The sequence below is a fragment of the Hipposideros armiger genome, unplaced genomic scaffold (assembly GCF_001890085.2).
Source record: "Hipposideros armiger isolate ML-2016 unplaced genomic scaffold, ASM189008v1 scaffold_33, whole genome shotgun sequence".
In the NCBI taxonomy this organism is placed as follows: domain Eukaryota; kingdom Metazoa; phylum Chordata; class Mammalia; order Chiroptera; family Hipposideridae; genus Hipposideros; species Hipposideros armiger.
In genome coordinates, this window is record NW_017731383.1 from 4737472 (window position 1) to 4753959 (window position 16488).

The window sequence follows — 16488 nt, forward strand, 5'->3', positions numbered from 1 at the left end:
TTGAACCCTGACTGACACACACCTATATGTTGAGGCTTTGCCAGGGGTGATTTCTTTAGCACCCATAGCTTCTCCAAAGTCCCCCACCATCAAAGGACTTATACATCAAGCCCCCCTTCTTCCTTATCTACTCTTCCTTCACTGTAGGATGTCTCCCTCACCCCCTGAAAATTCTTTCTATGCATCCTGTTATCTCTGACATTATTATTTATGACCCGATTCTGCCGCAAGTGACCCTAAAGGTCCTAAGACTCCTGTATGTAAAAACATCCAGAGTTGCAGCAAACATCAGCTCCTGCAAGGCAGTAGGAGGGACTATAATGGGAGGGAAAATTAGGCACCAAACAGTCTCCTACCCCAAGATTTTAGTGACATCATTGGTATTCTGTGGAGTCTAAAAGGCTTTGAAGTCTCTAACAATTTCTGGGTGCAGTGGGATAGAGAAGGGAATTGGGAAAAGAAAAGGGGCTCATTTCCTAAGGCCCCTCGTGGAGCTATGCATGTGCTTTATATGTGGACTCATTTTATTATTTAGGACCTTATGACACTCTCCAGTGATGCTGGCGGAAATGTGATTATTAAAACCTCTTCACAGGTGTTTTGGTAATACGTGTTCATATAAAAAAGTGCATATGTGCACAATGAAGTTTGTATAGGGATATTCACTGCAGTATTGTTCTATAATACAAGCAAATTCATGGACACTAAATATCCATGAAGGGAACCAGTTGAATAATTAGTTGAATATGGATGTATAAATGATTATATATCCATATCATTAAAGACTACATTAAGAATGAGACACCTGCACATACTGATAAGAAATGATTTCTTACATGTATTTATCAGAAAGCAAGATATGTAAGGAATGCTACCATGTTGGGGTGGGGGGGCGGGGAAGGCTACACATACACTGATGTACCTCTCCCAAGGTGCTTATTTACACATACACTATCTCTGGAAGGCCACACAAATAATTTGACAATATTTTTCTCAAGGGGAATTTGGGGACACACGAGGGAGGTTAACTTACTTTTCGCTCTATTCCATTTTGTACTTTTTACACTTGTTACCAAGTGTATGCGTTACCTTAAAATTTTTGTTTTTTAAACTTTTTGAGATAATTGTAAATTCACAAAAGATTTGTTTTTAAACAAATTTCCACCCACCTCCTCACCACCCAAAATCTCCCCCAGCCCACAGCCCTTCTCCAGGGTTTTGGCTGTAGCTGATAGCTCACCACTGGTTTCTTCAGCTCGAAGCTGCTGGACCTGTGGTTTAACGTAGGGGTGTGAATAAGGACATTTACTTTTTTATTCTGTATTTGCTTATTTAAAAAAAACCTCCAGACCCCTTCTCAACACTCTGCTCCCGTCAACACCCCCCAGCCTTTTACGCGGGATAAGCTCACCAGCTGGCCCTTCTCCAGCAAGAAGTCAAGGGCTTTGTGTTCTAAGGGAGGGAGGGGGCTGAGGGGTGGGAAGCAACTTCTAGAAAAAGGTATTTTACTGATGGAGAACTGAGGTTTAGAAGGATAGCGTTTGTTTCCGTCTTCGATTAAACAGGGATACAAATATACCTACCAAACCATAGGTAAAGGGGAAACAGGGACCCTAAAAGCCTCAGAATCGTTAATTGTCAAACAAATTTAAAGCAGAATCATCACCGTTTCAAAAGGCAAAGGACGGAGCGCACTGCATGCCGGGATTGGAATTCCCTGTCCAGGTGGGCCCCAGTGCGGCTGCGCGGGAGAGCGGCGGCTCTTGGAGCGCATGCGTGCGGCGGCGGCGGCAGGACTGACTGCTCTGAGGCGGCGGCGTCCGTGCGGGCTCGGCATGGCGGTACCCGCGGCGGCTATGGGGCCCTCGGCGCTGGGCCAGAGCGGTCCCGGCTCCTTGGCCCCCTGGTGCTCAGTGAGCAGCACTCCGACGCGCTACGTGCTCGGGATGCAGGAGCTGTTCCGGGGCCACAGCAAGACGCGCGAGTTCCCGGCGCACAGCGCCAAGGTGCACTCGGTGGCCTGGAGCTGCGACGGGCGCCGCCTGGCCTCGGGGTCCTTCGACAAGACGGCCAGCGTCTTCTTGCTGGAGAAGGACCGGTTGGTGAGCTTTCAGGGCCCGGCCCAGGCCGGGGAGAAGGGCTGCGGTGAGGGGGGGCGGAGGGGGTGTGGTGCGAGAGCGAGGAATGTGGGGGTGTCGGCGTGAACGGGCTGGGGGGCAGGGGGGTGTGGCGGAGAGGAAGAGCGGGTGGCAAGGGGAAAGTGGGGATGCGGAGGGAGTGGGGTATGAATAGTAAGTGTAGCAGGAAGGAGGCGTGAAGGGGGGGTGAATGGGGCTGGGGTGAGGAGGGGGTGCGGGAGAGCGGTAGGAAGACAGTGCGGCGAGGAGCGGCCAGGGACTGTGGGCCTGGTGGGGCGCCTTTGACTAGGATAGGGCCTCCTGTGGGAGTGAGCAGGTGCGCTGGGAACCTTGGTAGCGGCGTCAGGGTGGAACGCAGAACGGAGGGAGGCCGGGGAGGGCCGAGGAGCGAGGGCCACGGTGCGAGCCCAGCCTCGGCCGATTGAGAGTGATTGGGGAGGGCGGGCGGCGGCTGGGGAGAGGTTTAGGGAAGAGGCTTGGAAGGACTGGGCTTTTTAACCTTCTCCCGAGTTTCGTTGGCCACAGGATGGTACCTTGGTTTGAATCAAGTTAAGAAGTTGCACGTGGAGGCAGGTACATATGCGTGAAGTGACATCCGGATTCTGTTCTTTCAGGTCAAAGAAAACAATTATCGGGGGCACGGGGATAGTGTGGACCAGCTCTGTTGGCACCCAAGTAATCCCGACCTGTTCGTCACTGCCTCTGGAGACAAAACCATTCGCATCTGGGACGTGAGGACGACCAAATGCATTGCTACTGTGAACACGAAAGGTGACTTCAGAGAGAGGGCGATGGGGAGATAAGCTCACTTAAGAGTATTCAACAAACATTTTCCAAATATCTTTTCTGTGCCTGGCCTTGTGCTAGTTATGGGACACCCTGAGCTGAAAAGACCTCACAGTTTAATGCAGCGAGAGAGACATATACATTAAAAAAAAAAAAAAAAGGCAACTAACATAATATGACATGGTTCGTTTTATAATGGAGATGTCCACATGGTGGATACCCAGAATGGAAACGCTTAAGTCAGCCTGGGGGACAGGGAAGGCCTCACAGAATTTGAGCAAACTCTTAGGTAGCCATAGGAATTTGGTGGTCGAGGTATGGTGGGAGATGTATGCTTGGATGGTCCTGGTGGTCTGGGAGAAAATGACCTGAAAGTTGTGCATGACATTTATAGACTGTCCTTCACCAGGCATTGTCTTGAGGTCATTTATTATATTTTATTGACTAAGATGTCATTGATTATAAGATGCACCAATATTTTAAGTGCCGTTAAGAAAGAAAATAAAGCTTCCAGATAACCATGTACACCACAAATTCTGAGATGCATTTGATGCATTTTAAGATGCATCATAGATAATAAAATGTGAAAACATATGCATCTTAGAATTGGATAAGTTGATGAAATTTTTACTGGATGTGTTCAGTGTGGGTCACTGGACTTTGTTGACAAGACTTGTACCTGTAGGTGGAACGATGCAGTGCTTTCCCCACGTATACAATGGATCATGCATGAATGACTTAGGTGGTACGTGGATGAACATTAAAGAACGGTTATGTGTATGTTTTCATGTCTGTTAGAAGAAAAGAACCAGCTTATAGAATTTATTGCTAAATTAAAGCTAAATTTACTTAAGTAAAACAGTGTTGGAGCCAATTTTAAGAAAACATCAATAAAGAAAAATATAGCTGTTACATGGCTAGGATAAAAATTGTGAAAGTGGCATGCGAATGACTGGAGTTTGGGAAATGCTGGTGTAAGAGAATAAATTTACGTTTAGATCTTGACTCTGTTACTTAATAGCTTTTTGACAGTTTGTCCCCTTTTTCTTGTCTTCCGTTTCTTCATCTGTAAAATGGGAATAATAAAGTGATAATAATACAGTACTGTGAGGACCAAATGGGGAAAATTGCAGACAGATGTGCTGGACTCATGGTTGGTCCTTAGGTGGGAGTTGCCTTCCGTTTTCTAGGACCTTAATGAATGAGCTCTGGAGAGAACTCTGGTCTTCCTTCGAGGATAACAAACTCCTGGAGGATTATGGGCAGATTATTTTACTGATTATATCTGGTTTCCTAGGGGAGAACATTAATATCTGCTGGAGTCCCGATGGGCAGACCATTGCCGTAGGCAACAAGGATGATGTGGTGACCTTTATTGATGCCAAGACACACCGTTCCAAAGCGGAGGAACAGTTCAAATTTGAGGTCAATGAAATCTCCTGGAACAATGACAATAACATGTTTTTTCTGACAAATGGCAACGGCTGTATCAACATCCTCAGGTGAGGGGGTCCTAGCTTAGGGGACTGTCATATCTTTAACAGTTGGGTGCTCTGGTGGATACAGGATGAATTAGATGTGCCTGTCCTGAAGGAGCTTAAAGGACAAATGGTAATAAAGGATCCTGACCTCTGCTGAGTGCCTTTGAGTCAGGCACCTTATATTTTGCTGGGTCCCCAAAGAAATTCTAAAGGATTGAGGGTGTGCTTCTCATTTGATAGATAAGGATCTGGGATTTGGGGAGGTTAAGGCACTAGTCAGCTGGTGAGCACTAGAACTGGATGCACCTTGAATTATGGCTAACTTATACCCTTAAAGTCTCAGCTTAAATATTCCCTCTAGGGAAGCTTCCTCCGGCCGTGCCCCTCCCGCCGCCCCACAAGGTTAGAGGTTTATGTACTTCCTTTGGGGAGCATTTATCATTTTATATTGTAATCGCATGTTTACTTGTCTATATCTTCCATTGGACTTAAAATCAATGAGGATAGGGACTGTGTTTAACTTGTTTACTGTTGAATCCCTAGTGCCTAGCCCAGTACCTGCTTCACATAGTAAGCATTTCATTAAATATTTGCTCTCTCAATGATTGAAATTGTGGAATTGAAATTCAGGTCTTTCACGTTCTGTCCTTTCTATCCTTGCGTGCGCAATGCAAGGCAGAGAAGTAGGTTTTATGTTAGAGAGGCTGGGAATTTGCTGTGGAATCCCAAGGAAAACTCATTGACCATGGGCGATGAGGGTTGAAAGAGGCAGCTTCTGCGTTTGACCTTGAAATATAAGTAGACTTTTAAGAATTAGAAAAAGAGAACTGCACAATTGACAAAACAGGTGTGAATGAGCATGATTTATTTGGAGAGCAGTTTGTAGATCAGGGTTGCTGGTAGTGGTGGCAATTAAGGTGTCTGAAGAGAGGGTCTGAAAATGGGAAGATAGAGTTGAAATATAACTTGGGACTAGCTTATGAAAGGCCTGGAATTCTATGCTTAGCAACTTGAATTTTATTCTCTAGGCAGTGGGGATTCTATACCTTCCTTTTAAAGCCTTTTTAACTACAAAATAAAACACAGATGTAGAAAACTACGTAAAGCAAATGTATAGCTTAAAAAGCAATTATATGCATAACACCTGTGTAACCCCACTCAAGAACGATGTATTTGCTGGCTACCCCAGAAGTCAGTCCATAGGCTCTATCCTAATCATAACTCCCTCCCCTCAAAAGTAAGTACTATCTTGAATTTTATAGTTTTAGCTACCAGGTATGCATCTCTAGATACTCTAGTTCTTCTGCCCGTTAAAAAAAATTTTATGTCTTTTTTTTTTTTTTTTTGAGATTTTATTGGGGAGTTGGGGGAGGGAACGGCATTGGGGAATCAGGGAAGGGGAACAAACAGATTGCTGTTTTGTTCTTCAGTCTAGTTGTGGAGGACGTCGCTTCACTGGCCCATGTTGGTATTGTGATCGTTGTGCGTCTCCCAGCTGAGGCAGATCGGTCACCGGCCATTGAATGGCCACTCACGGTAGCTTTACGGCAGCCCACTGCAGCCCCAATGCAGCCTACACTGTTGCCGGCGACTCACAGCAGCCCAGCTCCAGGTTGAGCTATTGATCACCATTTTAGCTGTAGAGGGCGCAGTGTCACTGGCTCATGTGGGATCTGAACCGGTGGCCCTGCTGCTCAGAGCTCGTGCTCCCAAGTCAACTCAAGCAATGAGCTACTCGGCCGGCCCTATATGTCTTTTAAGTCTGTTAAATTATAGGGTCCCCTTCCATCTCTTTCTTTTACTTATAACTTAGCTTTTGAAAAACCAGACTATTAGCTTGTAGAGATTCTTCCACTCTGGATGTTGCTGATTTCATATGCTTATTTATTTGTCAGAATGTAAGAGGCACTTCTCTCGTCTGCTGCTTGGTTACCCAGGAATACAGTTCATTTAGGAAAGGCAGGACAAATGCTTGATTCTTTCCTTTTGTCATCAGTGAATTAGTTCCCTATCACCTTCAAAGATGACCAGCTAGGAAACATCATTATGGACTCATGTATTTAAGCATGGTAGATGTCTTTCAATCTATTCTAATTATTATCCTTATTGAAGCTCAAATTATCCCATCATTGGCCAATGGAAGTCTCTTCAAATGGATTCCTGAGTCTTTTTTGTTTGGCATAATCCTAGTATTTAGTTTCTTGCTCTCTGATATGACAACATGTTTCAACTTCACCTTGTACATTTCCTGCCCCAGGCCTTTGATCATAAAATTCTCTGTTAATCCCTGGGCTTTTTTTACTGGGAAATAATAGTGGAGCTAGGAATGTCCATATTGCTGGGTTGGTCCTTGTTTCTAGACCTTTCTAGTGAACAGCTAGGAAATATATGTATGTATTTTTAAAGATAAAATACCTTGTGAATTTATGCTGATAACTTCCAATTAAAATTCAGGACTACAGAAATTTTATTAAACCTCTTAATTTTACAGATATATCTCTTTCCTTCCTAACCGAGTATTCTGGATCTCAGAGATGCAGTGGAATTAGAATGTCCCATGGTTACTCATGCCATGTGACACATACAGTTAAAACCACCACTACCACCACCACCACCACCAGTGTAATTACTCAAATTAAAACAGGAAATTTTGCTTTTTGCATGTGCTTTCCTCATCCTGCCTTCATTTCAAAAAATAGTTAATACTATATATTGTCAGAGTATACAGCCATTCCATATTATACTTTTCCTTTTAACCATATGTAGTTTCTATAAGAAGCTTTGTAATGCTCACTTACTAGCCCGATGGTGATAAGTCTCTAGTCAGTTTCTTGTCAAAGTTCATTCTCTAGATTCCTCAGGAAGGGTTCATGGGAACAGTATTCCCTGAGTTCGTACTTATTATAACTTATATACTTATTAAAGTTATAGATGCTTTATTATATTGTGCTTACTATTTGAGCTCTATAATTGATAATTTTGCTAGAATAAAAATCCTCGATTTATATTTTCTTGCTCATGTATCTTAAATATGTTAATTCCATTTTCTTTTGGCATGAAGTGTTACTATCAGAAAGTCTAATGATAATCTAATATTCTTTTTCTTTAAATCTAGTAATTTTATTACTGTATGTCCTCATGTCTGGCTTCATATTCTCAGGCGTGTGGTGTGCTGTTTCAATATGTTGCTTGAAATCTTTATTTCAGGAAAGTTTTCTTGAATTACAGTCTTTGGTATTCTGTTTTACTTTGGTTTTTTTTCAGTGTCTCCTATTATCGTCTTAGCACCACAGTCCTCTTCCCACAGTTTCATTGCTGTCTGTCTTGCTTTTCAGCTACCCAGAGCTCAAGCCCGTACAGTCCATCAATGCCCATCCTTCTAACTGCATCTGTATCAAGTTTGACCCCATGGGGAAGTACTTTGCCACAGGAAGTGCGGATGCTTTGGTCAGCCTCTGGGATGTGGATGAATTAGTGTGTGTTCGGTGCTTTTCCAGGTAAGCGACTGCCAGCACTTTCCTTATTGGAAAGTTAATTTTCATTTTGGGTGAAATTGTGCCCTCTTACTGGGTTACTATAATGTCTCCTCTGTCTAATCTGTGTTACAGGCTGGATTGGCCTGTGAGGACCCTCAGTTTTAGCCATGATGGGAAAATGCTGGCATCAGCATCGGAAGATCATTTTATTGACATTGCTGAAGTAGAGACAGGTAACTAAAATCCTCCCTACCTTAATCTTCTGTCTTTCATCTCTGGCCGTCGGGACTTCTCTTGTCATGTGTTTTCATCTCTGTACCTTACTAATTCACCAGCATTAGTATAAATGAATTTATCTCCTTAATAAACAGGTAATGAGGGAGCAAAGAGTTAGGAAACATGGGCAGGTCTGAAGGAAAGTGACGTAGGAAAATATGTTGCATTTTATTAACTTTTAATTCTTTCATTATAATGGAAAATTTAAAATATAGAAAATACAAGGAATAAAAAAGCGTCGTCTGTGGTCCCACCATCTAATTATAACCTCTTTTTTAGCATTGTGGGATATTTCTATCTTTTGTGTACATGTGAATGCGCGCGTGCGCGCACGCACGCACACACATGACCTGACAATTAAGCTTGCGAACTTGTAATGATGTTGCTAACCATTTGATATCAGAGGGATTATTCATTATGAATTTGTACCAACTGGACAAACAGTTAACCAAGTTGACTATTTGGAAGTGCTGAAAGGCTGCGTGGAAAAGTTAGACAACCTGAACTTTTTGCCAACAAATCATAGCTCTTGCATCACAACAATGCACCAGCTCACACGGCACCGTCTGTGAGGGAGTTTTTAGCCAGTAAATAATTGTATTGGAACACCCTCCCTACTCACCTGATCTGGCCCCCAATGACTTCTTTCTTTACACAAAGACAAAACAAAGGAAATATTGAAAGGAAGACATTTTGATGACATTCAGGACATCAAGAGTAATATGACCACAGCTCTGATGGCCATTCCAGAAAAAGAGTTCCAGAATTGCTTTGAAGGGTGGACTAGGCACTGGCGTTGGTGCATAGCTTCCCAAGGGGAGTACTTCGAAGGTGACCATAATGATATTCAGCAATGAAGTATGTAGCACTTTTTCTAGGATGAGCTTGCAGACTTAATTGTCAAACCCCATATAACAGAACCTTAATACAGTCCACCTAATTTTCAGCTTTTCAAACACACCGGACACACTGTATAAGTCTCTTGGAACTTATGGTCTGGAATAGTAATGTCAGTCTCATACCGTCAGCACCTTATTTATCATTCAAAGATTAAACTTTCCAGTAAACAACAAGATGTTAAAGTTTATGAAACCACATGGTTATTTGGGAAACATTTAGCCCTCTTCATGTGTACTCTGGTTTTCTTGAACTGTATAAATATGCTGACCAATCCCATAACAAATGACATGGAGTTAAAGAGAAATGAAAGAGTAGTAGCACACTCTGAAACCATTCTTTATGTCTGTGTAATTCAGAACTTTGCTCACACCAGAGCTATGGACTGCCAGACCGTAGCATCATGAGTAGGTAACTGTTCCTGAAATAGAATTACTTAAAACAAAACCTCTTTCCCTCTCTCCATTCCCTGCTTCCTCTCATTTCCTCTCCCTCCCTCCACCCCTTCTCTCTCCACACACATGCGCATACACACACATGCATGCATGTATATAAATATATGTAAAACAGCTTTATTGCAATATAATGCACATACCACAGTTGGCTAGTTTGAAGTATATTGAACATGTGCTACATTTTTTATTTGTCACCGCTCTAAATGTTTTACTACATTAATCTTAACCTTAAGATTGAAAAAAAGTTAAGTGAAACTAAAGGAATAACAGCTTTTGAAAATCATGTTTAATTTCAACAAGTGGGAGGAATAAAATTTTTGGGAAAAGAGTGTGTCACTTTTTTTTTTCTAAAGATTTTATTGGGGAATTGGGGGAGGGGAACAGCGCTGGGGGATCGGGGAGGGGGAACAGACAAGTTGCTGTCTTTTTGTTCTTCAGTCTAGTTATGGAGGATGTCTCTTCACTGCCCCATGTTGGTCTTGTGATCATTGTACTCTTCCCGGGTGAGCCAGATTGGTCGCCGGCCCCTGGACGGCCGCTCATGGTGGCTCTTGGCAGCTTACACAGGCTGCTGGCTGCTCACGGTAGCTTATGGCAGCTCACTGCAGCCTATGCTGTCGCCGGCTACTCATGGCAGCCCAGCTCCAGGTTGAGCTGTTGTTCACCATCTTAGCTGTAGAGGGCGCAGCGTCATTGGCCCTAATATGGGATCCGAACGGGGGCTCTGCTGCTCAGAGCTGGTGTCCCAAGCCAACTCTTAACCAACGCGCCACTCGGCCCGCCCTTCACTTTTATTGCAAGGCATTGAGGTTTAGTAGATAGAGCTGTAGCTTTGGAAAAAGACTGACTCCGTATGTTGACTCCCTTCCTTCCTTGAGGTGTGACTTCCCTGTTAAGTCTCCTGTTTCTTTATAAAATGGGGTTGAAAATTATTACCTGTCTCTCTGGATTGTCATTATACTTAATGGAAATAAAGGCTAATCCGTCTGATTCATATGGGGTGCTCAACAAACATCAGCCGCTGTTCAATTCACTGTTTCTCCAGGGAGTACAGCACAGGGGTTCAGAGCATAGGCTCTGAAGTTAACCCGTCTGCCTTCAGTTCCTGCTCTGCTACCTACTGGCTTGCGACCTCTCTGCGCCTCAGTGTCTCTAAAATGGGGTAATGATTGTATCCATCTCGGGGCTATTAAGTGGGTTAAATGAGTTAATACAACTAAGAACTTAATGAGTGTGGTCTCTTATTATTAATGTATTGATTGATTTCTCTGTGTTGATTTTTATAGGCGACAAACTATGGGAGGTGCAGTGTGAGTCCCCGACCTTCACTGTGGCTTGGCACCCCAAAAGGCCTCTGCTGGCATTTGCCTGTGATGACAAAGATGGCAAATATGACAGTAGTCGGGAAGCAGGCACTGTGAAGCTGTTTGGGCTTCCTAATGACTCCTGATGGGAGGCCCTGGCGCAGGGGGAAGGCCCTGGCCTGCCTTTGTGTATTAGTTTGGTCCGTTCTCTTGGAGTGGGTGGGCACCTAGAGTATTTGTAGATTGGTATAACTATAAAAGTCTTTCGTCGGCTGCTCATTCCAGTTCCCTTCGTGTTTGTTTTGTTGGCGGCTGCACTCTTGCCTCCAGTGTGAGCGCTTAGCAGTGTGGGTGGTGACTCCAGCATACCTTGTTCTCTGCGTCTCTGCGGACGGACCTCCTGACTTCCTGCTTTTGGGTGTAGGTGGACTTCGTTGGGCTGGCTTCTGCTTTGACAATACCTAGTTTGGAGGGGTAGGTGAAGAAGGGTGAGTCGGGGTTGGAGATTTTTTAATAAAAAAAAAACATGTAATTTTGACAATTGAGCATTTAATAAAACTGACTTTTATTATGAGACTTTTAGGACTTTGAACTTATGGTATTTTTATTTTATTATAGGGAGATGTTGCAATTTTGTATTTTTAAAAAAAATCTCAAAAAGAGTTTAAAGGTTGTAATTCTATCATTTAATGTCCTACCACAAGAACTTCGAAATGTAGGGACAAAATGGGACGTGCATGGGCAGTGGCAGTCCTTAAAAGTCCTTGAAGTCATTGGGGGGGGGGGGCACGTGGTGGAGGCAGGGAGAGGATGTGTCTGTGTCTGTGAGTGAGAGAGAGAGAGAGTGTGTGTGTGTGTGTGTGTGTGTGTGTGTGTGTGTGTACACGTACGTATGTACACGTAGTACCTGGCCTGGTTCTTCAAAAGATTTGTAGATAACAAATTTATGATAAATACCGAGAAAAGTAGTAAAATATACACGTAAATAAAATCAGGATAAGAAGTATCAATTAGAATAGAAAGTCAAGACTGGGGAAGTTAAAATGGAAACATGCAAAGAATGAGGACCCAATTGAATGACTGAACGACTTTGTCCTGGTTGGCGGCAAAATGAAGGAAGGGGGTAAGTTGTTAAAAGCACGTGCCAGCAGATCAAAGCTTTGGTCAGCTCTGACCTCCAAGAGGAGTGGCTTATGTAGCGAATTCTTACTTGAGAGCAGTGTCTTGATTTTCATTGTATTTGAATGTATTTTGGCATTAAAAAAATAGGAAGATACCTCAGTAAGTGATTTTGTAGAAAAATTTGGAAAAAGCATGTAAGCCAAAAGAAAAATCATATTTCTGGCACCAAGAGTTAACCACTATTAGCATTTTAGTGTATATCCTTCTAGGAGTTTTCCCATGCTCATATTCATACATAAAAACGTTTATAGAACTCCTGAAGGGTAGACAAAAATGACAAGATAAATCAAGCAAGGAGCCCAGCTCCATGTTGGGCAGTATTGTAAACAGCTATGTCTTAGTAGACATTTTTAGTTGTACATTCTCCATGTGTCTGGTACAGGAATGAGCACTTTACATCAGCTGCTATTCAATTTTGCAACATTCTGGGGTTGGTGTTATCAATTTTCCTGCCTTGGAGTTTAACAGTGTTACTTATTAAATGATGGTGTTCAGGTGTTCAGATTTAGATGTGTGCATTGCAATGGCTATTCTGTTTCCATTTGCCATCCCGTTTTACAGATGAGTAAACCAGGGCTCTGAGCAGCCAACTCTTGGCCTGTGTGAACGTCTGATCAATTGAGCCTGGTCTTCAGGCTCAGTATTTCCTCCAGCCCCCAGAACCGCCTTTGCCCCACCTTTTCTGAAAATGGCCTTTCTCTTTGCAATACAATAAGTGTCAGAGGTTCAGTGTTGTTCATGTCACTGGGAGTAACTTGTGGTGCATCGTTTCTTGTTTTTGCAATTATTTGCCATTCTTGTGGTTGCTGCTGTGTTTATATACCCTCCTTGTCACTGCTGCCGGATGCTCAAGGTTTTGGTATTGGATTACGTCCCTCCTCTCCCATCCATGTGAATTTTTTCTCTTGGTTTGTGGAAAGTGATTCATGCCACCTGTCGCTTAAACAAGAGATTTGTTGCTTTCACCTAATGGGAGTTGTAGCAACAGGAAGACACACCCGGGAAGAAAGCTCCAGCTTGTGGCAGCCTTCACTGACTCAGGGTCGTGCTGACATCTCTGTTTTGGCTTCGGAGTCCTGGCGGGGCTCTTTCCTGGAGAAATGCCATGATTTGTCCCAGATCTGAGACTCCTGTGGTTTCAGTGAATTTTCTAGTTCAGAGCAGGAAAGATGCCGTTCAGAGTCATGTGGCCATTTATTCGGTACTTCTCGGCATGCCGAGTAGTTACTATTCCAGACACCAAACCAGAAGTGGGTGGTGAGGGCAGCTCTGACCTGGACTGTAGTTGTCAGGGGAAGTTGGATTTGCGGTGCCAGTGACCCATTTCTGTGTTGACTGGAATTACAAGTCAGGCTAAGAAATAGTTCAGATTATGGTGTTAAAAAAAAAAAAAGATAATGGTACCTCTTGCTGAGATCCTGGATTCTCTGTGGCTTGAGATCCAGGAAAGGATGAAACCTGCCAAATGGCAAGCTTGTGTGAAGTGTCTATGCCTTGAGGGTTGTTCCCTCCACCTTACCCTGTGTTAGGATGAGGTTGTGCAGTGGGTGGTGGCGGGGGTGGGGGGTAGTTCCTGGCGGAGTGTGTTGGGAGGCTGAGGGAGGGCGTCCTGGTCAGAAGCGGACCCGAGGAGCGGGCTCTGCTGTCTGCATCGGGCGACTGTGGTGTGGCGCGCCAGAGGACGAGCCAGGAAGAGGCCCGTTCTGAGAGGCCCCAGAGCAGAGTGGTATGTGAGTGTGTATGTTATGAGCTGGTTGGGATGTGGTTGTGGGCAGGTTCAGTTTAGAATGACCAGGGATGGGGCAAATACACTCAGTCCCTGTCCTGTGCCAAAGGTGTACTCCCTAAGGATTTTCGTCACCAAGGGGACCATGCAATGTCTACCCTCTTGGGAAGGAGAAAAGCCGTAGACAGAATTCAAAGGTAAGTCATACATATGGCTGTGCATTGCACATGCAGCAGTGTCGTATATCGGTGAGGCATTGCCTTCATTCCTCCCTCGGACGCTGGTGCGGTGGGAATAAGGCTGACGGCACACCTGAGAGCTGGAGTCCCAGGCCCAGCAGGGACAGATCCTCCAGACAGTGGGGATCACGAAGCCTCGTGTCTTTCGGTTGTTAGAAGAAGCGAACGAGATCAAGTGTGTGTGGAGTGTTGAGCACAGCACTTGGCACACGGGAGATGCTTAATAAACACCTGCCTTCCCCTTGAGGAGAAGGATGGCTTTGAGGACCGAGGAGCTGGGCTGGGCATGGGCCAGTTTGTACCTGCATCGGCTGTACCCAGAGTGCGGAATCAGGGCAGCCTGGAGAAGTCTCTCCTGATGGGACATCACCGTGGAGTTCAGGTTGAAGGTGACCGTGCCTCTGATTGTTTACTGAAACATTCATGATGGGCTGCGTCTCCCAAACGGTGGCTCAAGTGCTGCATTCACAGTGGCAGGAGGCTCTCTCGCCCTCTTTGTAGGAAGGATCGTTGCTGACTGACCAAACGGCTGACCTTTCTGAGTGCTGGGCATCGTACAGGAGAGGGGAAGGGCAGACTACAGCACCGGGGACCCATTTTACAGGTGAAAACCGAGCTTCCGGGGAGTTAGGGGACTTGCTCAGGGGCAGACGGTCAGTACATTAGTTCTTTCACTGTGTTATGTCCTGCATGTGGGACCCAAATCCCAACTGTGTAGCTTCAGCCGAGTCTAGATGTGCCTTATCCATCACAGAGATATAAATAAATGTAAAGACGAGGAGTCTCAGAGGATTGTCAGCCTTCCACATTGGGGCTCGTCCGGTGCTTTCTGGCACAGCTATCACGATGCTGGTGGGCAGAAGCCAGAGAACTAAGGTTAGCTCAGTGAACTGAAGGGAGATAACACATGGAGGGCAAGAAGGTTTGTTCAACCAGCCACTCGACACCCACCCTGTGCCAGGCCTGGGCTGGGTGCTGAGGGTACAGATGTGCAGATCAGACAGTCTCCATCCCAGGGACCCACAGCCTGGCGTGGACATGATGGTAACACGGCATGATAGTGGTTTCATAACAGCAAGTCAAACCGTGTCTGTCCCTTGTGGAAAGCACTGCAGTGGCCTCACTGAACTTTCCAACATCTCATTTTCCAGGTCGTGCGCTCAGTGTTTCGGCTTTAATTTCCCCCTTCCATGCCGGCAGCCTTGCTTTGCCCTGTTGCTTGATCTCTTCTCACTGTGAATTCATTGAGAGTACTTAATCAGCAGGTACTCACAGGTTTGCTTGTTGTGCGACCATCTTCCCAGCTCAACTGCCAGTGTCGTGGGACCTTTTCCCGGTGTGTTCATTGCTTTATCCCTAGTCTCTAGCACAGTGCCCACCACTACCAAGCAGGGGCTCGATAAATATGTATTAAATGTGTGAACGGCTGGGAAAGTTTGGGCAGAATGTCAGCCAGGCTCAGTCCTTGCTTTGGAGGAGAGGGCTGTGAGGACAGCGGAGGAGGGGAGGAAGCGGGGTGGTGGTGAGCTGAGAAAGGTGAAGCCCTCACTTGACCCTCATGGTAACTCACAGAGGTAGGTGGTACAACCCCCAGCTCACAGGATGTGAGGCTCCTTTTCTTGCTCCAGTGATACAGCTCTCAGGTGGAACAGCAGGAGCTAAACCTCTGTGTGTGGCTCCCAAACCCAGGTCCTTCCCAGGAGGTAGGTTTTCTCAGCCCTGGTTATACCCTAGAACCACCCCACCCCAGCCAACCCCCCCAGGGGAGTCTAACTTCCAGCTCAGCTGAGAACCACTGCCCTATAGCCCTGCTGTTTCTCTGGTCTGTAGAACGGCGGGCGGTGGCACAGAAATGACACAGGCGTGCCCGAGAGTGTGGACGGAGGCTTCCTGAAGGACGCATTCCGGTCCGTCCTGGAAGGGTAAACAGGAGTCAGCCAGGCAACCCTTGGAGGAGGCTGGAGGCAGAGGGCTGGTCTAGGCAAAGGCTTGGGGACACGGACCAGCCTGGCCTGGTGCGGTGGGCTTCCCTTCAACAGTCCTTGCGTCCAGGAGAGTGTCCAGCTAAGCTTTAGGCTTCTGCTGCCTGGCGGTCATTCTGTAACCCACCTCTCCTCCGGGCATGGTTACCTGAGGATGTTCTGAGGGCTTTGGCCTCTCTTAAGTTCCTGTCCCACTATTATTAGTGTCACAGAGAAGGAGGTCAAGACTGGGATTTGCCAGAAGGCTTCTTGGGTGGAGGCAGCTGGGCCTGGGCCTGGTGGCTCCATTAAATAAAGACCAGGACCTATACAGGAAGCCTATGCCTGTTCAGACGTCAGAGCCGGCAGGCGCGGGGCCCCGGCCCGGCTCCCTACCCAGTTTGGCCCCGTCTGGCTTGGAAGCGCGTGGACTGCGGTGTCAGATGGTCCTGGGATCTTTTTTTTTTTTTTGAAGATTTTTATTGGGGAATTGGGGGGATGGGAACAGTGCTGGGGAATTGGGGAAAGGGGAACAGACAAGTTGCTGTCCTTTTGTTCTTCAATCTA

At 45.6% G+C, this 16488-nt stretch overlaps 1 protein-coding gene across 1 annotated transcript; it reads left to right on the plus strand.

The window, feature by feature from the left end:
- The first annotated feature begins 1682 nt into the window (after positions 1–1682).
- On the plus strand, positions 1683–11398 carry THOC3 (THO complex subunit 3). Its single transcript, XM_019637479.1, has 6 exons — positions 1683–2102; positions 2753–2909; positions 4222–4426; positions 7741–7902; positions 8014–8114; positions 10796–11398. Exons 1-6 carry the CDS (start codon positions 1773–1775, stop codon positions 10957–10959), a joined length of 1119 nt encoding a protein of 372 aa, XP_019493024.1. The 5' UTR covers positions 1683–1772; the 3' UTR covers positions 10960–11398.
- Positions 11399–16488: the final 5090 nt, after the last annotated feature.